The 19,839-nt window shown below is 58.6% G+C and overlaps 4 protein-coding genes across 4 annotated transcripts; 3 read left to right on the plus strand and 1 right to left on the minus strand.

Moving 5' to 3' along the window:
* Positions 1 to 970: 970 nt before the first annotated feature.
* TGME49_313250 (hypothetical protein) lies at positions 971 to 2,559 on the plus strand. The gene is made up of 2 exons (XM_002364495.2): positions 971 to 1,371; positions 1,605 to 2,559. Exons 1-2 carry the CDS (start codon positions 1,108 to 1,110, stop codon positions 1,644 to 1,646), a joined length of 306 nt encoding a protein of 101 aa, XP_002364536.1. The 5' UTR covers positions 971 to 1,107; the 3' UTR covers positions 1,647 to 2,559.
* A 2,714-nt stretch (positions 2,560 to 5,273) lies between these two features.
* On the plus strand, positions 5,274 to 17,697 carry TGME49_313270 (hypothetical protein; the record flags this gene model as incomplete). Its single annotated transcript, XM_018782754.1, has 9 exons — positions 5,274 to 5,411; positions 5,991 to 6,342; positions 6,708 to 6,962; positions 7,394 to 7,585; positions 8,202 to 10,478; positions 11,014 to 11,186; positions 11,670 to 15,657; positions 16,217 to 16,495; positions 16,952 to 17,697. 9 exons carry the CDS (start codon positions 5,274 to 5,276, stop codon positions 17,695 to 17,697), a joined length of 8,400 nt encoding a protein of 2,799 aa, XP_018635439.1.
* An 87-nt stretch (positions 17,698 to 17,784) lies between these two features.
* Positions 17,785 to 18,303, plus strand: TGME49_313273 (hypothetical protein). Its single transcript, XM_018782755.1, has one exon. The coding sequence runs from the start codon at positions 18,025 to 18,027 to the stop codon at positions 18,223 to 18,225; it is 201 nt and encodes a 66-aa protein (XP_018635438.1). The 5' UTR covers positions 17,785 to 18,024; the 3' UTR covers positions 18,226 to 18,303.
* A 10-nt stretch (positions 18,304 to 18,313) lies between these two features.
* Positions 18,314 to 19,828, minus strand: TGME49_313277 (hypothetical protein; the record flags this gene model as incomplete). The annotated part of the gene is made up of 3 exons (XM_018782756.1): positions 18,314 to 18,861; positions 19,430 to 19,517; positions 19,679 to 19,828. The coding sequence occupies 3 exons, from the start codon at positions 19,826 to 19,828 to the stop codon at positions 18,314 to 18,316; spliced, it is 786 nt and encodes a 261-aa protein (XP_018635437.1).
* Between the last annotated feature and the right edge of the window lie 11 nt (positions 19,829 to 19,839).

Raw genomic sequence — 19,839 nt, forward strand, 5'->3', positions numbered from 1 at the left:
TCGTTGGTTGCCGCAAGGGAAGACATGGCACCACATCTTGTAGAGAGGCAGAGTGAATTGATTGATAGGAAGAGGCGAACGAGAGCAAAGTGAACCAGGAAAGACTGTGGGCGTAGTGGACCGTCCACGTGAGCAACCTGCAAGATCGTGTCTGGCAACGGACGCCGACACCCAAGAAACCTAGCTACACTTCAGCCAGCAGGTTTCTTACAAACGAGACGTGTGGAGAGAGCGGGAAAAGACCGTGTGTGTAGAGAGATGCACATAAAATCTTAGGAAGAGAAAAGGGTAGATGCAAGAGAACCAAGGAGGAAAACACGGTTTCTAGCAGTTGTGTGTTCAAGGAATCGAATACGACGAAAACATATACCCAGAAATTCCATACCAGGCTGCACTGACCCAAAGACGAGTGGCGCGCCAGTGTACTGGGAGTAATCATGTTCGAGACAGGATTATTTACAAGCCCTTTCGGGGGAGTTTGTACTACGAGCTGGACTACATGTTTTCATCTTAAAGCTCTTTGTTTACTGGATCAAAATCCTGTCATGCTGGCAGAGCTGGCCAAGGGTACAGGTACTGCAGAAATAGAGTGCTTGAATACCATGTATAATAGACGCGATTTGCGCTCAAATGTGTTCTAAACGGTCAACTCAGATGTCTGCGCTAATGGTGTGTTCCAGAAGGAAAAAGGCGAAATAGCGTCTGCTCAGAAAGCGCGGGAATCCACTCGGGCCACATGGTCTCCTTGTACGAATGGAATCGGACCCATCAGCTCGGGTAGACACGCTGACTACGTGTAGAGAGCCTAACGGGGGTCGAGCACTTCGTAATTCGTCTCAGCCTCAAATTCCAAGGCAGCGCCGACGAGTCTGGCCAGTCTAGGCCAAGAAGTCCGAACATGTGGCTAGCCAACTTCGACCGGCTCTGGGGATCCTGCTCAAACTCGAATACATTGCCAGGTGCTGCAAACAGAACAGTTGCTTTCAGCTTTTGAGAGACCTCTTGTCGAGCATAGTCACTATCGACGTTGCAAATTATACACATTGTACATTTTAGCTGGCTTCTTATTGAACGCGAACGATGTGATTCTGGCCTACTTTGTGGTGCATGTCACTAGTTGCTTCTGCTCGTGTTCCGTTGGAGGAACGGATCTCTTTTTGCTCAAACAAGACGACGGCTTTTTGCAGACTGAACACGTGTGCGAGAGCGGAACACAAGGTTCACTGTTGCCATCTCTGGGTGCCTTCGCGCGCGCGAGCCCCGTCACTCACTGCATCAAAAAGCAGCGACTTGCTCAAAACTCAGACCATCCTACAGCAATCGACACAGATCAGCCGATCAGCAAGCGTTCGACTCGCACGGCGGAGACAGGTAAATGCTTTTCAGAAGTAAACCACATCTCTCAGGAGAAGACGAACATTACGATGACTCTTGTTCCTATCACTGACGAGGACTTGATACATTCGCAGGTATCTTTTTTTGCGAGCCTGCTGTACGGCATCAGAAGAAGGCAAGCCGTTCCTGGCATTTGAGCACCCCGATCACGCTTTGAGCATGTGAAACGAAAGAGCAACGACGTGCGACTGTGTGTCGTTGTTGACCAGGCCGCTGCGTGTATTGCAAGCACCATTTCTGGCATTCGTTGAATTATTTTGGGTAAAAGAAACGTATGCGTTTGATTGTCTACCTGGGAGACATTTTGTACTGGATAGGGGGGAGATCTGAGCAAAAACGTCTGGAGCAATAATAACAGTTGAAGCTGTCGTTTATTGCTTCCGAGGGGTGATCGCAAGAGCGATGTGATTTGCACCTACCTACCCGGCTCTCTCTTGGGACGAAACGTCGCTTCATGCTTTCTCCATGAACGTCTTGTCTGGAATAAAATAAACGGAAAAAAACAAGTGTCCACCTTTGTGCCTCGTGAAAATTGCTTCTTTATGAGACTAGAATAGAAACCCCATGCACAGGTGAGATTTCTTGTGCGGCGTTCGGTCGAAATCGTTTTTTCTGCGTGCGATCTGTACAAATATTGGGTTTCAGATGAAATGATCGACGAATCTAAATTCAGTCGAAAAGATATGCCGTTTAATGCTCTGTATTTGTTCAGATTTGCCCACAAATTTCGAGGATCTGCAAGTCGCGTTGTTCCTGCTGTGCAGATGTGACTCCCTCTAACTAACTCAGGCAGACACGCAGCATCTGTTTTGAGAAAAACGCCAAAGTTCTCTGTTCCCGTCCACCGAGGCTGTACCAATCCCGCGTCTCGTCAGGGGGACTAACGAACGCTGCAAACAGCCACGCGCGGCTGACGGTGTTCAAGGAACCCAGGAATTCGCTGCGGAGACGGGTGCTTCGGATCTAGCTTTAAACCACTTCGGACACCACACACAAACCGGCAGGTGAGTCAGCAACTGGCAAAACGAAAGAAACCACAAGAGCCGCGAGAGACGAGCAAAAACTAGGGTCGCGGCCGAGGCGAGTTCGACGGCCTGAGGCTGGCGTTCCTGCGCAGTCCACAAAGTGAAGTGCTTTGAAGAAGAGCGCAGCGAGAAGAATTGCTTTGTACAAGCCTTGGTGTGTAATCCACGTGTCTGTGAGAGTTGAATGGTATCGCAGTTTCGCGTGTCTCCGTAGTCTTTTTCAAGGTGTTGTTGTGTGCGTTCTGCGCTTCTCACGAAGCCGAGCCGGCTTATTTACGGGTGGCCCCCCTCGTTGCTTCGGTCCCCCTCACGTATAGAGGTTTAGAGGGAAGCGCGCGCGCACGCGTCGGTGGGTCTAGTCTTTTCGCAAAACTGTGCAAACGAGACGAGGTGGGGGGATTAGCAGGGTCACACATGCACATCGCGAGGGCATGAATTCTACGTCGATACGCCGGTTCTCTTAGGAACGCTGGTGTACAACCAGCAGGGGTATGTAGCAGGCGTGAGGGAGGCAAGGGCTCGCCTTGGTCAAACGCCGCGAGGTGACACAGCGCAGAGGGCGTGCGTAAATACGGCGGTAGATTTTTCTGTTTTTTCCGCGCAGCTTGGGAGAAAAAACGAGGGTGTGTGAACGCACAGAGAGGATTCTGAAGTGTCTGTCGACGTCTGCATCACACAGTCCATGTACTCGTGTATTTGCATACACGCGCGGGGCGAGGCTCTTCTTCCGTGCATTACATCCATACATACCGTTGATGTATGAAGAAGGGTCCAGAGGTAGTTCGCGGTCGCGAGAAGGGCCATGAATCTGGTCTCTCTGCATCCGCACGCGTTTTGCTGTTCTCTGCATTGTTGTCTCGCCATTTTTCTCCCTCACTTTCTCTGGACCAGAGTCTCGGTCCCGTCCTTCTCGAGTGTGTCGAGCATTCACACTCCCTCTCCCCTACTTCGCCCCCCCGCTTTACGCGTGCTACACCTTTTCTTGCGCCTCTCGTCCTCCCAAGCGTTCTGTTCCGCGACACGCGTTCTCTGCCCCGTTTGGAAGCCAGTTGTTCCACGTTTTTTCAGCTTTTTTGGCCGCGCATCTTTCTGTTTCCCCGCGCCCCAACGGGGAATCCCGAACCCCGGCGTACCTCGGTGAGCGAGTTCCTCCGCCGTCCCGAGTTGTCTGCGAGTTTTTCATTTTTCCTCTCTGTGGCAGAAGACACTTTTGCTCGTCTCTCCAGATCTATGTACAGTGGAAATTCATTTGGACGGCCAGAGGTCTCCCGAAGCGCGTCGGTGCTTTCTCAACCAAAGGGTCGGTCTCGCCTCGTTTTCGGTGTTAGCTCCCCCCCTCCCCCCCAACTCGCGCGTTTTCTCCCGCGTTTTGTCCGCGTTTCTTTCCGCGTACTTTTGCCGGTAGACACCGCCCGGAACGAGAGCGCAGAAGGTCAGAGGAATCGGGGACTCCTTGTTGCTGTCGCACGTCTCTGTCACGGACTCCCGCTCACGCTATCCGTCTAGAAGCGGTGCACCTTCCCGTTGTCACCGGTTGTTCTCCTTCGTCTTGGATCTTTTCGCTCGCGAAAGACCCCAGAGTTTCGTTGTCCGCTCTGTTTTTTGAGGGCGAACCTCTAGGGCATGTCAGAGGCGCCATCCAGGCGAGGCGAGTTTTTATTCGGGAAGTCTCAATCAGAGGTAAAGACCAACGGAGCGCTGCAAGGTGCCGTGTTTATGGCGTCGGGTGTTCGTACACCGCGTTTCCGCATTACTTGACTTCTCGACCTCGTTCGGTCCTGTGCAGAAAACGCGACGAGGGCTTCTCTCAGACGAGAGTCAAGCGACTCAAGACCGGCCCTCTGTGTGGTTTCTTGAGAACAGTATCTTTTCCGTCCTTTGACGAAGAAAGAGGGGGGGGGGTCGGACCCCACAAGTGCTGGGTTTTTGTGTTTTGCGGCGCAACGCCGAGGCCCACAGGAATTTCTCTCGTTTCCCAGTTTCTTCCTCTCCGTTCCTCGTTGAGTTCTGCGCTGTTTGTCGTCTTTCTGCGCTGTCGCGCTGTCGTTCGTCTCGCGTCGCCTCGTCTACCTTTGTGTCTCAGAACAACGTTTGGAAGGAGGCAGAGCTGAGCGGCGAATCGTACTGGAAACTTGTTGCACTGTGCTGTCGCCCAGGGCTTGTGTCACAGTCCCGAGTCGTCTTCGTGCCGGTGTATGCTTGGCTCCGCTCTCTGGTTCCAGGTCCCTCCGGTGTCGCCTCGTATGTCGGATAACGTCTTCGTGAGTCGGGGAGAGGCGAGAGAGGCGTTTTTATGTTCCGAAAAGCGCGAGAACGTCCAAGGAGCCTGATCCGCAGCGCTGCCGGTACACCCCAGTTACTCGCCGGGGAGGCGTTCGGACCTCTCAGCTCTTGACAGCGAGCGTTCTGGTTTTTTCGGCGGGTGTGTTTTTCAGCAGTTTGTCTCCTGCGATCACTGACCCACCGAAGGGTCCTGACCGCCACCTTGTATCCGTACCTCTCTCGCCTCTGTGTCCTTCCCCTTCCATAAAATCTCGCAAACTTGTCCTTTCAAACTCCTCGTGCACTCTGTCGTTCTCCAGTCTTCGTTCAGTTGTTTCTCGTCCGTTTTCGTTGAATTTCAGCCTCCTCTCTCGTCCTTCTTGTCTCCCTGCCGCGTGCTTTCGCTGCCTCTCCTCGCTGAGCGTCTCTCGTCCTCCTGTCGCCCCCCCCCTCCTCCCGCGTCTGTCTCTGTCTCTCGCGCGCTGATCGGTGCATGCCAGCGTCTTCACCGTCCCTCCGTAGCGAGTCTCTTCGTCCCTGTCTCCGTAGTCTTCCGCGTCTACCTTCCTCCGTTGTCTACTGCGTAGAAGCATGAGCGGCACAGGCGGCGCAGGGTCAGGCCCATTGGGCTCTGCTGGCGGCGCCCGTGGGGGCTCCAAATCGTCGGCACCGCGGCCTGTGAAAATTGCGGCGGTGTCTCTGGTTGACTTGAAGGAGCAGGCAAGCAAGGTGAGACTTGGGCAACAGTCCTTGAAAAAGGATTCTTTTCTTTTGAAGGAGACAAAAACTTCCGCGTCTGGTAGACACACTTGCAGATTCCGAGGTCAGTGTCCGTTTGAGCAGCGAACTGTGGAGCGTTTCTCGTCGCATGGCCTTTTCGTCTGCGTGACCTACGGGTGGTCCGTATCGAATTCGAGAGCACATTCGCCTTTCACAACTGGCCGCGGTGGCAAACAAAAGTACCGTGTTACTCGGCGTCTCAATGTCATTTCATACTTTTTACGAGAGAAGAGGTGTGATTGCTTCCTCGCCTCTAGTTCCGGGGAACCTTTGCACCCCACTCGCATGAAAGCCCAAACCAGCGAGAGTTCAACTCGTAGGCCATCCTGTCCAATCGAAGCTGATCAAAATCCTCTCTCAGTGGTGGACAGTGCCAGTACGGTGGTACCGACCAAACGAGCATCTCAGGAGGCGCGCTCCGTCTCTCTGGTGACCCCTGCCTGCTGTGGTTGGCGTCTGCGTTCTTCGATGTGTCAAGCGATCACATTTTACGTCTTGTCTTGTCTTCGTTTTTTCGTTCTCTCCCAGACGCCGACCCCCAGCCGTGGCTGGGGTGTCATTCCTCAGCCAGCAACGTCTGTCGAAAGTTCCGGAATGTCTTCGTCGCTCTTTCCTCCGGTCAGCGCCTTGAAGCAGCAGTTCCACGGCTCGGCCTCTTCGAGTAGCCAAGCGAACGCAGTGGGTGGCCGTACCTCGTCCAGCTTCGCGCGCGCTGTCCGCGGCTTACGTAACCTGAAGGAGGAGACGGGGGATGAGATCAGCCGAGGCGATGGCGAGAAGGAAGCTCAACCGCAGGAGCGCGACGGCGAGTGCGAGAAGGAAGAAAGAGGACAGAACGAAGGCGACGTGAAAGGCCAGGACAACGCCGGCGCGGAACTCGGTGAGGCCCGAAGGAATTCGAGAAGCACTCGCAATCGAACTGCAAAGGTGGACGGTGAAAGAAAGGTTGCGCATCGACAACAAGTTGAAAGCCCGAGAAACCTCGCCACAGAGCTGCCTTGAAGATGAAGTGTTTTGATTCGAACGATTATCCTCGCCTCCAGGAACGATTGGCTCAATTTATGCGCCGGCTAGAACGCATGCACCAGATGTGGACGCCAGGCTCGTTTTTCGTGGAAGCAAGAGTTCGAGGTCTCTCTTCGCCGTTCCTCACGGTGCAGAGTCATGCCCAAGAACATTTGTGCTATCCTTCGTTTTTACTGGGCGTTGCACCTGCTTCCTGGACCTCCGTTTTTTTCTTTTCAGGAGACAGAACGAAACCAACGGCCGCCGAGACGCAGCAGCCAGGAGGGTCTTTGCCAAACGACACGAACGTGACTTTTGAGAAGGGCGGCGAGGAGCGAGAGAAAGACAGCAGTCAAAAGCATGAGGGCGAGAAGACTAAGGAGGAGCCTCGCCAGGACGCCTCGGGCACCGTGCCTGCGCGTAGCCGAGAAGACGAGTCTATCGCCGCCACTGGCGCCATCTCTCTCTCCAAGTTAATCACCGCTTCGAGAAAAGGTACGCAACGCAGCAAATGAGGACAGATTCGCGGGGAAACCTGTCCGTTTCTCTTCACACGTCGCTATAAACCGCTGGTGTCTCTACATGGCAGCACATACAAGTTCGGCGCAAACGGACGATTCACAGGATGGATGGTTTCATGTTCTCTCTGTACAGAGCAGCTGCATCTGTCTGTCAACATGCTTCGGGAGCAGTCCTCGTGTACACGGTCTCTAGACCACGTACCTCAGTGGGGTGCTCAGGTGATACGCTTACGGGACTGTCAATGCGTTCGTTCAACTTTTTTTCGGTCAGAAGACCCGTCGCAGTGTGGCGAGAGTGGCTAAGTCGCCATTGCCTCTTGCTCCGCGTTTTGGATTCCAGTTCCCCCTTTTGGCCTTGTCTGACCCTGCCAGTCCCTGTCCTGTTTGACTGCGCAAACATTTCAGTTGGCATTAGCGTAAGCGTTCGAGGTCGAGCGGTCAACACCGCCGCAGGCACTGTCAAATCGTCGGGCTCTGCGTGGAAAAGTGGAGTTTCTGCTGCTGCTTCTTCGGGGGCTTCTTCCTCTGCGCCATTTTCTTCGCGGGCGGCTTCGTCTTCGGGCCCAGCCTCGTCTCTGTACGCTGCGCGCGCTGGGGGTAAGTCTCTTTACAGCAGCTGCTGCATTTTCAGGACTCGGCACTCGCTTTTCCTTTTCCGCGTTTCCTCGCGTCTCACTCGGTGTGCTGAGGAAGCTTCGTGTTTGCGCGAATGAGACGTGAGCTCTGTCTATACACTCGACGCTTCCCAGTTGAGATCCCCGTTTGGTTTTCAACGTCACTCACTGCAGAATGTATGGGAGTGAACTGCTGTGTAACTTCATGGACGTCAAACGAGCGTTACCACGGACTTCCGTTGTAAAACAAGGTTTGCGGCTCTTCTGCGCAGAGACGTATCGAGAAGTGTGTGGTACTGGCAATGCTTAGCATCGAATTCGAGGTTCGATCTCTTCGCGTGAGTACCGCTGGTGGGTAGCCACCGTTTGGTCTCTTGTCCAGCTCGCCGTACTCTCGAGGACAAGCAGATGAGTCACCGAAGAGATTTAGAGATTTCTCTTTTCTGTGCATGCCTCTCGCTTTTTATCTGCTTATAGCTATGTATCTGTCTTTTTTCATCGTCCGTTTACGTAGGTCCATGTGAGGATCTGCTTCTTTGTTGTCTGGGGTTTGGTTTCACTCTGTATTCTTCGGAACAACGCGATTTTGCTGCATGCAGGCGCTGCTCCTGCGACGGGTTCGGTGGACGATGAGGCGTTTCCGGATTTGATGAAGAGCGCAGAGCAGGTGAAGTTGGAGGCGCAGAAGGAGAAAGACCGTCAGAAGCGGACGAAGGAGGCGCTGCGTCGCGTGGAAAAGGACGAGAACGGGTCGGTCTCGCAGCCGCAGACCCGGCGCCTGGGGCTCCAGGAGTTGTTTGATCTAACGTCCGAAGGCGGGGCGCTGTCGAGCCTTGGGGACAAGACAGGGCTCGGCGACAAGGAGGGACCCGGGGCAGCGCGGCCGATCCGGATCCAGCGACGGTGGGCAGACGAGGAGCCGGACGAAGAAGAAGACTTCCTCCAGGCTGGCGAAGGCGAGAAGGGCGGCTTTTACTCGGGCTTCGACGGGCGACGCGAGCTTTTCGCGCATTTCAGTCCCCTTCCCCACTTTGTCCTTCCGGGCATGGAGGGCACAGTCGTCGCAGGGTATCTCTCTTTCATGTCTCTCGGCCAGCGGGTCCCGCCGCCGGCGCCGCCCCCGATGGAGACCTATCCGTCGTTCCCGACGCCGCCGCATCCCGGAGCGCCGGGACCTGCAGGCCCCAACTTCCGCACCAACGCGTTCTACAACTTGCCGGGGGCGGGTCCCTTCGGCGAAGGCGCGCAGCCGTCTCTGCTTCAGGAGAAAAACTGGCGCCGGCAGTCCTCAGGTCCTGACGGAGCCGCGGGGTCGCTGCTCCCGACCACTGCCTTCCAGGGCGGCCCACACCCCGGCCGCCTCCACTTCCTGCAGCGTGGCGGAGACGGCGAGGGTCCACGAACGCTGCCGCCCCCCGGCGCGATCGACCAGGGACCTGACAGACGAACGACCGGGGTCGTTGAGGGCGCGCCTCAGCGAGGACCCTTCGGGGTCACGGACGCGGACCTGGAGAGACAGCGGGAACTGGCGCGGCAGAAGGCGGAAGAGAAGAAGCGCGAGGAGGAAGCCCGCGAACGCGAGCAGAAGGAGCGGGCGAACAAGAAGCTGCAGGAGCTGGACGAGCGCCTCGCGCGAAGCAGGGAGATCCAGGGCGTCGAACAGGCCACAGGCACCGGCATGGGAGCCCCGAAGGCGGCTGAGGGTGCTCTGGTCGGGTCACCGACTGGGGGACGCATGGAGAAAGGCCGCGGGGTCAGTCTGCAGGGTCGTGGTGCTCGAGGCCCGGGCCCCCGGGGCGCGGCGGCTGCCGTCGACGAAAGAGAAGACGAAGACTGGCGCCGCCCGAGTCCGGCTGCTGGCGTGCTACCCCCGGCGGGGGCTGCGTCCGGACGCAAGTCCCCGCGAGGACCGAGTGCAGGGGCCAACGTCTCGACACCGTACGCCCCTTCGCCTGTACCACGGAATCCGCCTCCGCCGCCTCCCCTTTCTGCTCCCGCCATTCGGGGACGACACGAGCCGGGCCAGAAGTCGCTTTTGGGGGCGGGGAAGAATCTCCAAATTCACCAAGGGTCTGGCGACCCGCAGTCTGGGCCGCTTCTGGGCGCGAACCCGAGCCCGCTCATCGGTGCGGACCTGCATGCGGCCCGCCACATGAAGAAAGGCGAGATGAAAGGCGAGCCAGGAGTTTCGGAGGGTGACGTTGTCGCGTTTCCGCAGGCGGGTCTCTTGGGCGCCAAGTCGCATCAGCCGCCCCCGCCACCCCCTGCGACTGCGGGACCCCTAGGGGCACGAGGCCCAGTCGGCAAGGGTCTGGCGGGTACTGTGGGGGACAGAGACGGCCTGCGGCTCGTCCGCGGTCGCCAGGGGGTCCAGGGGTCGCGCCCTGACAGTCTCGCACGAGGCGCGAACGGCGAGGAGCCCCTTCCGCCCCTGCTCGGTCGTGAGCGCGGCGGGACAGACGGCAGTCAGTTCTCAGCGCCGCTGCTTCAGACCACCAAGCACGGCCACCGAGACGAAGAGATAAGGCCCGCCTTCCACACGGGCCGGAGGCCGACCGGCCAAAACGCGGGCGACCGCCCCGGCCAGGACAGTGAAAACGAAGGCGACTTGGAGCGGAGGCAGCAGGCCCCGACCGCGCGACCGCGCTACAGATTCGGCGCGCTCGTGAACCAGCACTTGGAGGAGAGGCAGAAGGAGGAGGAGGAAGTCCGCCAAGGTCCCCACGGAAGGGACGCCGGGGCCCAGGGTGCCAGTCAACGCGAGAAGAGCGCCCGAGGTGACAGAGGCGCAGGACAACAGTCTGGCGCCGCGACCGCGGACCACAGCAGAAGCCAGAGCGTTCGGAGACGCGGCGAGTCCGCCGGTTCAGGCGCAGGTAGAGAGTTCACTTCGCCGAGGCGAGAACGGTGCAGGCTTGACTAGGAATGTTGCGGCTTTTTTACCAGCATCGTCAATATTTAAGCGAGCTTTGATGTGGTTACACAGCGGTTGTCGGCCTCGTAGAATCCTTTACCCCAAAACAGTCCTCGACGAAGCGCATGAATGCAGACTGTACACATCTTGTCAACGTATCTGGAACCGGGGAACGCAGCTTATCAGTGAACGTAGGTTTAACTCACATCTAGTTAAAAATCGTCTCCTCGGACCTTGGACACTGTATATGGCCCCACTTACTCGAGACGCAGGCAACCAGTTTCTTCATGCTTGCTGGACAACATCGCGTCCGCGGCCTGCACGAGACAGCTGCCAGTGTTGAATCTAAGTATCCTATGACATCGTTATTCCTCATCGGGTCTGATCTAGCTGTTACCAACGACCAGTTTTGGACGGAATTCCCTCTCCCTCCGCATCGTCTATGGTTTGTTAATTCCAGACGTTTCTGCGGTTTGCGGGATGCTTCTCTGTCGCAGATTCTGGAACGTGGCGACAGGCACCGCGACAAGTAAACGGTGTTGCTGGTGACCAGGACGCGAGCGCCTCGGCGTGCGAGCCGGCGCTGGGCCCTGAGGGAGACTCCCGAGGAGGAGGCCCAGGGCGAGACAGAGGACAGGGCGACGGACAGAGAGGCCGGGGACCCAGACATGTGAGTTGGTCGTGTAGGCTTTGAATCCTTAGTGATGCATCAGAAAGCAGCTTCAGGACTTAAATCATGGAAAGGCTAAGAAAGTATGCGAGGAGAGGCGTGGGTACATGTGTGCGAGACCTCCCGCTTTCTTAGTGTTTCTTCAAGGGCCTCGTGTGTTGAAGAGGTCGCACTTTGCGTCAGTCTGAGTGTGATCCTCTCTCCGACATTCTTACTTGTGTTTAAAGGATTCCAGCGTACTCCCCCAATCCGGAATAGACTACACACAGGAGGCACCTCATGAGCTTCGTCTGGAGGGTCCTCGTGGCGTGTGACTGTTCCACAAATTTGCTGCGTTTACAGACTTATAGTGCGTCTGGATTTGACGGAAAGCGTTCGTTCAGTTTTTTGTGTGACTGAGTTTGATCGCGGTTTTGTCATGATTTTTTCGCTGCGTTTTTCTTGGCGTCACTGTTTCAGTTTTCGCTTTCTACCTTGTGTCAGGATCCGGGACTCGCTGCCCAGCCGCTGCTTCCGGACGGGTCTTCTCCTTCGTCAGCGGGCGCGGTGGGGCTTCAAAAGCCACTTCCCCGCGGCATGTTGCCTTTCCCCTCGCCCATGCGCGGGGCCCCGCAGGCGAACGGCGGGACGGGTCCGGTGCCTGAGACTGATGGGCCTCACGCTGTTGGGGCCTCAGGGGGGCGTGAGCGGCCCGGTCGGGGGTCGAGGCCCGGAACGAGCCCGACGAGAGACAATTGGCGGGCAGAGAAGGCCCCCGCAGCCCCTGGGGCTGGCGGATTCTGCGACGACCCCAGCCGCCCCGCGTCGAGTGGCGGGCGCGGCGGACGGGACGAGGACAGAGCTGCAGGTCTCGTTTCTGGGGCGCGGAGCCAAGGTGGGCAGCAATATTTCCATGGCGCCTATTCGCACGCCTCGGGGGCCGCGTCGCAGCCTGGGGCTTCCCCGCTGCTTCAGGGCGGCACGGAGCGAGGCGGCCCGGGCGGGCCTCAGCGCCCTCCACTGATCGCCAATGCACCGCTTCTGGGGTTCGCACCGCCTGCAGGCGGCATTGATGCCGGCCGAGAGCTGCGCTCTAAGGCCTTCCCCGCCAGCGCGGGGGCCGCACAGGGCGGCGTAGGGCGGAGTGCGTCAGCGACGCGAGGCCCGGAGACAGGCCCGCAGGGAGACAGCCAGGCGCCGGTTGCGTGTGGGGACAGTGGGCCTCAGGGTGCAGAGACGACCTTTGTGAAAGATCTCCACAAAAACGCGACACTGTGGCAGCTGTCGAGCGCGTCGTTCCCCTCCGGAGTGCCAAGAAAACTGGGCGCCAACAACGCGAGTGGAGGAGAGGGTGCTGAGGGAGCGGGGCTACTGCGGAAACCCGTGGGCGGAGCTGCGGGCGCTGGCGAGAAGCGGGCGGCTGCTTCGGGGGCCTCCGGCGCGCCTGACGCCCCAGCTGCACAGCCTGTGCCCGCGAGTGGCGGAAGCGGAGACCTTTCCTTCAAGGCTCTGCTCTCCACCCGTCCCGCACCGACTGTGTTGGTGGCGACTCACCACTCCACCAAGAGCGACGAAGGCGCGGCCACTTGCAGCACTGGAGGGGGAGCGGCGGGCCCCGAGGGGCTGCATGTGGGGCTTGCCCCAGAGCCTGTGGTGCACGGAGCAGCCGGAGACAAGACGCGGGGTCCCGGGGCTGCAGGCGTCCTGGGCGACACACCGCACCAGGCAACCGACGGAGACGGGGCGGTTACGCGAGGCCCCGGAGGCAAGGTTTTCGACGTGGACGAAAGAGGGAAGGACCGTGCGCGAAAAGGCGAGCGAGGGGCCGCCTTTGGAGCCCGTGGAGCAGCTGGAGGAGACAGTGCAGCCGGAGCAGGCGAGCCGGCGGGGCCCGAGGGTGGCATCGGCATCTCGGGCGCCCATCCACAGGTTGGCAACCGAGGCCAGGAGAAATCGCATGCAAAGGCTGATGAGGGCGAGCGAGGAGCTGGGCGAAACGCCGGAGCCTATCGCAAGGCGGGCGGCAACGCCGATGGCTCGCAGCGGGTGTGGGGTGTGGTGGAGAAGCCGGGCAAGGCCCCAGTGAGCAGGGGTCGAGACGAAGAAAAGAACCAGGCGCCCTGCGCAGAGACAACTGGGCGCCCTGGGGCCTCAGGCCGCCGACGCAGCCAACAACCGTTCGAGGGCGAGCGTGAGGACATCTCGGGTGCAGGCACCGGGCGGGGTCCGCACTCCAAGCCACAGCGGGGAGGGCACGGGCGACGAGAAGGAGAAGAGACGGCGCATGCAGGAGAAGGCGGGTCTCGAGTCCGCGGAGCCGCTGCGTCGACTGGGAACAAAGACAGTGCGAGTGCTCGCCGAGGGGTTGGAGTGGGGCGTGGAGGCGCTGAGGCGGGTCGCGCTCGGGGAGGCGCTTCGGAAGTAGGGCGGGCTCCTTCGCCGGGAGGCGCTGGAGACAACGCTGCGTACCCGAAAGGAAGGGATCAAGGCCTGCTTGGCACTCGGGGCGGCAAAGGCGGCAGAGGCAGCCTGCGCGGAGGCGCCGCCAGCGGTCGGGGCAGTGCGTACGTCGGGGAGAGAGCGACAGGCGGCATGAGCGAGTCAAACGCTCAGCCCGACGTACATGCGCCGGAGGACGGGGCGTCCCGCCACCGAGGACAAGGAGGGCCGATTAGCAGAGACAGGGCCGCTGGCACCGGCGCGGCGGTCTGGCTTCCCAAGGGAGCGACGAAGAAGGGCGAGACCGTCGCGGCCCCTGGGGCTCCTGAGGCCGGCGCGGGCCCTAGGCGAGGCGGCGAAACCGGCCAGCTCGCCGGGAGCAGAGGACCCGCAGAATCTCGTCAGGGCGATAGGGGGTCCCCTTCGGCTTCGGCAGGGCCTGAAAACCAGGGGGGCGCTGCACCCCACACCCACGCAAGGCAGGCGGCCTCCGGACTGCGAGATAGCCGCAGCAACAGCGGATCGATGCCCCCCGCCGTCGCGGATGCCCTGTTGACGCGAGTGAATGGAGCCCTGTCGGTGGGCGCGGGTCTCGTCTGCGTCACACAGGAAGACAACCAAGAAGAGACTGCGGGCGACGACGAAGGCTTTCAGCTGGTCAAGAGCAAACGCAGAGAGCAGCAGGAGAAACGAAAGAAAGCTGAACACCAACAGCGAGGCTCAGATCGAGGCGCGGCAGCCAAGGCCACACCTTTCAGTTCTCCCGCCGCTCCGGGTTCCGCGCGGTCGAATTCGCGCCGGGAAAAGGGACAGTCGGGCACCGCGGCTGGGGGCGACGCCTTGGGGCCGGCGTCGGGGACCCCAGGGGAGGCACGTGTGCCGGGTTCGACAGCCTCGAAGAGCGAGGGTCCTGTTTCCTCGCCCCGCGACCAAGGCACCGGGGCGGAAAGGACTGAACCGGACGACAGCGGCGCGTCCGGCCGAGGCCCAAGACACGAGGGCGGCGGACGAAGGCCGTCTGCGTCTCCGCGCGGAGGAGGGCGAGGGGGGGCGCAGCAGAGAGGCGAGGGGCGCAAAGAGTTCCCCGGCAAAGGCCTGCGAACGGAGGTTGCCTTGACTGCCTCGTCGACGATGGAAGTCTCCACTGTCTCCTCGGAGGTGACGTCGAGCGTCGCGGACCACCGGACTCGACAGCGTGGCCAAGAGGAGAAGAAAACAGAAGATGGCGAGGCGGAGAAAAAGGAACTGACCTCGGCGTCGGGCCTCCTCCCTCTCCCTGGTGGGGGGTCACAAGGTGGCGGCCGTGGCCAACACGGTCGCGGAAGTGGGAAGGGGTGTCAAGACTCCGGCGACGCGCATGCGTACCCTGGGGAAGGTAGAGCAAGCGAGAAGAGCGACCGCGGCGAGGGCTCGGGCTTCTCCAGAGGCGCAGGAGCCGGGAGCAGCCGCGAAGACGGGGCCCACGGCACCGGCGAGAAAGGAAGAGAGCGACGAGGTTCGTCGGGGAGAGGCGCTGACCGGCGCGTCGGCGGGCACATGGAGGAGAAGCGGCGTCCAGAAAGCCCCGCCGAGGTGGAAGGCGGGAGCCAACGCCAGGCGCACAGCGCCCCGACGAATGTAGGAGATCCGTGGTATGCGTCTCAGGATCTCGACGCCGCGAACGCCATGTCCCATAGGTTGTCATCCGACCCGTCGCAGTCGGCCGTTTCGGATCCACAGGGTACGGACCTCATGATACCCTCGGGCCCCACGGGCCACCAGGGGAACGCTGGAGCCCAGGGAGCCGACCGCGAGCGAGCGGGCGCGTCCCCTTCGGCGGGGGCGGCACCTGCCCCTCCAACCTACTCCCTCTGGTCATCGAATTTCAACCAGCCAGCGACGGCCTCTTCGCGTGTCGCCCCAGAGACCATCGCCGCTATCTGGGCCCGTGACCCGGGTTCCGGCCCGACCGCGGTCGGAGGCGCCCCCAGAGGAGCCCGGCTCCCCGCCGGCCCAGGTGGGGCTCCGGCAGACATGGCGGGACTCGCTTCACACCACCCGATGACCCCAGTTGGTAAGTTCAGGCCTGGGCGCTTTGGGGGGGATGACTTAAAATTGATGCTGAATGCTTGGGCGTCTGTCGCCTGCGACGCTGATGGCACTGGGAATGAGCACGAAGGGGAAGAATGCGGGCAGCGTGCCCTCATGGTCATTTGTCCAGAGACTTGGCACAGTTTCAATTTCGGTGTGCATTCACCTTCTGTCATTGCTGCGCCCTTCGCTTCCTGGAAACAAAAAGCAGCTTCTCACTTCTTCCTCAGACGACATGTCTTCGCCGACTCATCAAGGTGGAGTCGGTCGGATTTCTGTGTGTCTCTGCCGCGCTCGTCCTCGCGTGGCTGCAGTGTTGCCGCCGGTCTCGGGTTCCTTGTTTTCTCGAACGCAAACGAATCACCAAGGGAAGAGATTTCTTTTCGACTCACCTGCGCGTGGATCGACGCCAGTTTCTCCGAAAAAGAAAACAGCCTCTGTCTGGTGCCACTCTGTACCAACCGGTCTAAATTCGTGATGCCTCCTGTGCTCTGCATGCATCCGGAGTCTCTGTGTCGGGTTTGCGTCGGTTCCCTTCTCAGGCATGCCGCTGTCGCCGCACCACCAGGGTGCCCCCGGGGCTCCGTTCCATGCAGGCGGGGGCCAACAGTCCCCTGGGCCTTTGGGGCCCTTGCACTTCCAGTGCCCGCCGATCCACTCATCGCTGCAGGGCAGCCGGGGGAGTGGCGGGCCTGGGTCTCCTGACGCCTCCGGCTCGCTCTGCGCCTCACAGCCCCAGCTCTTAGGTCACGGAGCTTCCTCGCACCGCGTTCCTCCCTCGCATCTTCTCCACGCTTCGCAGCATCTCATGCACACTCCAGGTATGCAGAAACAGAAGGGGCCTTCTCACAACAGACAGACGGCACCAACGTTCATCTGCAACATGGCGTCTGTCTGTATAGCCCCTGAGAGGGCAGAGAGTCTCCCCTTGGCATCTCGTGTCTGGACACAAACAAGAACATATATAAGAGAACATATCGATATATATATATATATGTATATATATATATATATATATATGTATATATATGTATATATATATATGTATATATATATGTATATATATATATATATATATGTATATATATATATATGTGTATGTTTGCATGTATCGATGTATGTGTTCTGTGTCGGGTAGGTGCCTTGGTGCGACCAAGCTTTTTTCGTTCAGGCAGCTCTCCTCTCTTGATTTCGAACTTATTCGTGTCAGTTGTTTCACCATGCCTTTTGGTTGGCACACACCGTGACGTCGAGCTCTTTCGTGGCTGTTGTTCCAGGCGCGGCAGCAGCGACGCTGTTCCAGCCAGGGTGCTACGGAGCACCTGGTGGGGGCCAATTACCCCCGGGGGCGCCTCGGATGCCTGCGCAGCGGAACGTGACGTCGCCGCTGACGGGAGGGCCCCAGTCGCTGTCGAAGAACGAGATGCTGGCGCCTCCTCTCCTCCCGGGGCGAACTGCGCCGGGGCTCGTGACTTTGGCTCCGGGCCAGGGAAGTGCGTCGCCTGGGGCTGCAAGCAGCTCGCCGAGACTCGACTTGTACGACCCGCGGAACCCTCTGTCCGGTCCCTCGTTCTCGCCGGTCCCCGGAGTGTCTGCCCCAGGAGCTCACCCCGGCGTCGTCGCGGGAGCACACTCGTCTTCCTACGTGGTGCCTGAGGCTGGGCACCAACTCCTCCCAGGCTTCGCGCACCCGCAGGGCGCGGCCTTCTCGCCCTCGCTGAGCCACGACGGTGCCCCCTCGCCTGCCCCTGGGGCTCCAGGCAGCGGCCGGGCAGCGGGCCAGGCGCTCTGGGTGCCGGGGGGGCCAGCGCCTCAGGGCTCCGCCTTCGTCCCGTCCGCCCCCGGGCACCACCAGCAGGGTCGGGGACACAGCATCGGCCGAGGCAACGACATGCTCGCGCCCCAGGGTTTCGGCTCCTTCATCGCTGCCCAAGGCGGTCGGAATGGCGCCCAGCGCTTCGGTGCCATGGGCGCCGGCCAGCCTGGCGCTGGAGCCCCGGGAGGCGGCGAGTTCTACATGTGACTGGATGCCCATCCTGGAGATAAGAGACGAAACGGACCCCCCCTCCCCCCCTCAACAGCGACAGGGCCAGCGAGAGACGCAGCGCGAGGAAAGAGGAGGGGGAGAGAGGGGAGAGGACCGGAAGACGAAACGCGACCGGAGAGAAGAAATCAAGAGGAAAGAGAAGGAGAGGATAATGAGTGAGAGGAAGAAAGAGGATAGAAGAAAGGAGCGAACAGGAGGGGCATGAACAAACGAGGAGACTGCTCGGCAAGTGAACAAGGAAGGAAAACGGGAAGCGACTTGTGGACGAAATCTCCGAGGGAGAGACCGAAGGACATCTGAAGAATGCACAGGCAGAACCACGCGCACAGAAGTGCCACCCTTGTGCGCAGCGATACGAACGAAGCAGACCAACCGTGCAGGCCGCCAAGGGTGCGGTGCGGTGAAAAGCGGATCAAGAGAAGACAGTCGCACAGTGGAGAGTTCGCGAAACAAACAGGACGCGTGAGAGTCGCCAATGCGATGGAGACCAACAGAGGGGTTTGAGGAGAGTAGGAAAGCAATGAGTCAGATGCAACCGGTGTGACAGTGATGCGTTTTAACAGAGCGGGGGAGGGGGGAGGAGCACTCACAGCTACCGTAGCGAGAGAGGCCGCGATGCCGAACAGGGGCGAATGTGCAGAGAGCTGCAGTGAGAATATAACTCGATTAGATGAAAAAAGGGAAAACAGTGGAGACAGATGTGTATGTCAGATGCGTATGAATAAGCACTGTTGCATGCGTGTCTCCGCAGCCGCCCCTTCAAACGCAGAGCCGTCTGCATGTCTCTACGGGTGGGTGGAGGTCTGCAAGGGACTGAAGAAAAGAAGAAATGTGAAAAAACAGAGATGGGCCTTGAACCGCTGACGACGATCGTTAGCTCTGGCCGACTGGCGAGTCGTGAAGAGTGCGGGGAGGACGCTTTCTGTCCCTCACCGGAGCTTTTTCTGTTTCGAGACCACCGTGTGTTCCGTGCTCCTCGAGTTTGTGTCTTTTGTGGTCCAGTGTCATGCTTTCCAAACAAAATCTTCAAAGCCGCTTCTAGGCACACCCCGAAAACGATCGCAAGCGAGCAAGAGACGCTGAACCCAGTAGAGAACGCATGCAACAGAAAGAGAGTCGTGCGACATCGAGTAAACGCATCTGAAAACATGCAACAGAAAGAGAATCGATGCCACAGAAATAGAATACATGCAGCAGAAACAGAAAACTCAGAAGCCAGGTTCTAGATCGAACCCACGAGACCCTACGAGTGGCACCTGAAATTCGACGCGAGCAGCTTCACTTTCCTCTCACTACTTCATCTTGGTTACTAACAGCAGGACCGATTAGCAGCGGCCGAGATGCCGCAAAAGCTCTGTGATCCTGGACATTGCTTTGTTCGCATAAATAATATTTACGCATATATATATATATATATATATATATATATATATACAAACATCTAGAAACGCATACCTGGATATATATATATATATATCCTGTATAGAGTCACGCAAGTTGAGGCTTATATATATATATATATATATATATATATATATACGTATATGACTGCATATAAGTATCTATATATATAGTGTATGTGTTAGTCATATGCAGTTTTAAGGAAGTCAGTGCTGGAAGGAAGCGGCACGGTTGCCAAACAGATCGTTCTGTTGAGAAGCACAGAGGCCACTGCATATGCTTTTCAGAGCCACACTGCGGAGCCTACCAAGCGCGTTCACAAATGTGTAGAGGTAGAAGGAGGTCGAGTTATGTATGGATACGCCCGTAGCGAGATGAAGATGAGGAAACTGCTGCTGAAAAGGTCGACTTTTGTCGCGCAGATAGCCACGTGTGTAAGAGAGCTACCTGTTTTAGAGCCTGAACACAAAGTTTTTCCCGCAACATGTTGTCTTCTTGGAGTTCCCGAAACAATCTTCTGTTGCCTTTCCGAAAATGCTTTCTTTCACGCATTTACTCCTGTGACGACGTCTTCGCGGTCACGAGGGGGATCCTCTGTCTGCAAAGCAACCTTCCTCTTTTCAGCAAGCGGAACGTAGCGATTGACCCTTTGCTTTTCCCATTTCTGCATCTGTTGCCCGTAGGTTGATACTCCTTCCCCCACCATAAGATCTGACT

The sequence above is a fragment of the Toxoplasma gondii genome, chromosome XI, assembly GCF_000006565.2.
Source record: "Toxoplasma gondii ME49 chromosome XI, whole genome shotgun sequence".
In the NCBI taxonomy this organism is placed as follows: Eukaryota; Apicomplexa; class Conoidasida; order Eucoccidiorida; family Sarcocystidae; genus Toxoplasma; species Toxoplasma gondii.

Coding starts and splice junctions, on each gene's coding strand:
- TGME49_313250 (XM_002364495.2), top strand. CDS start 1,108: ATGTCACTAGTTGCTTCTGCTCGTGTTCCGTTGGAGGAACGGATCTCT. Junction 1,372..1,604: donor GACTCGCACGGCGGAGACAG/GTAAATGCTTTT, acceptor GTTGTTGACCAG/GCCGCTGCGTGTATTGCAAG.
- TGME49_313273 (XM_018782755.1), top strand. CDS start 18,025: ATGCACAGGCAGAACCACGCGCACAGAAGTGCCACCCTTGTGCGCAGC.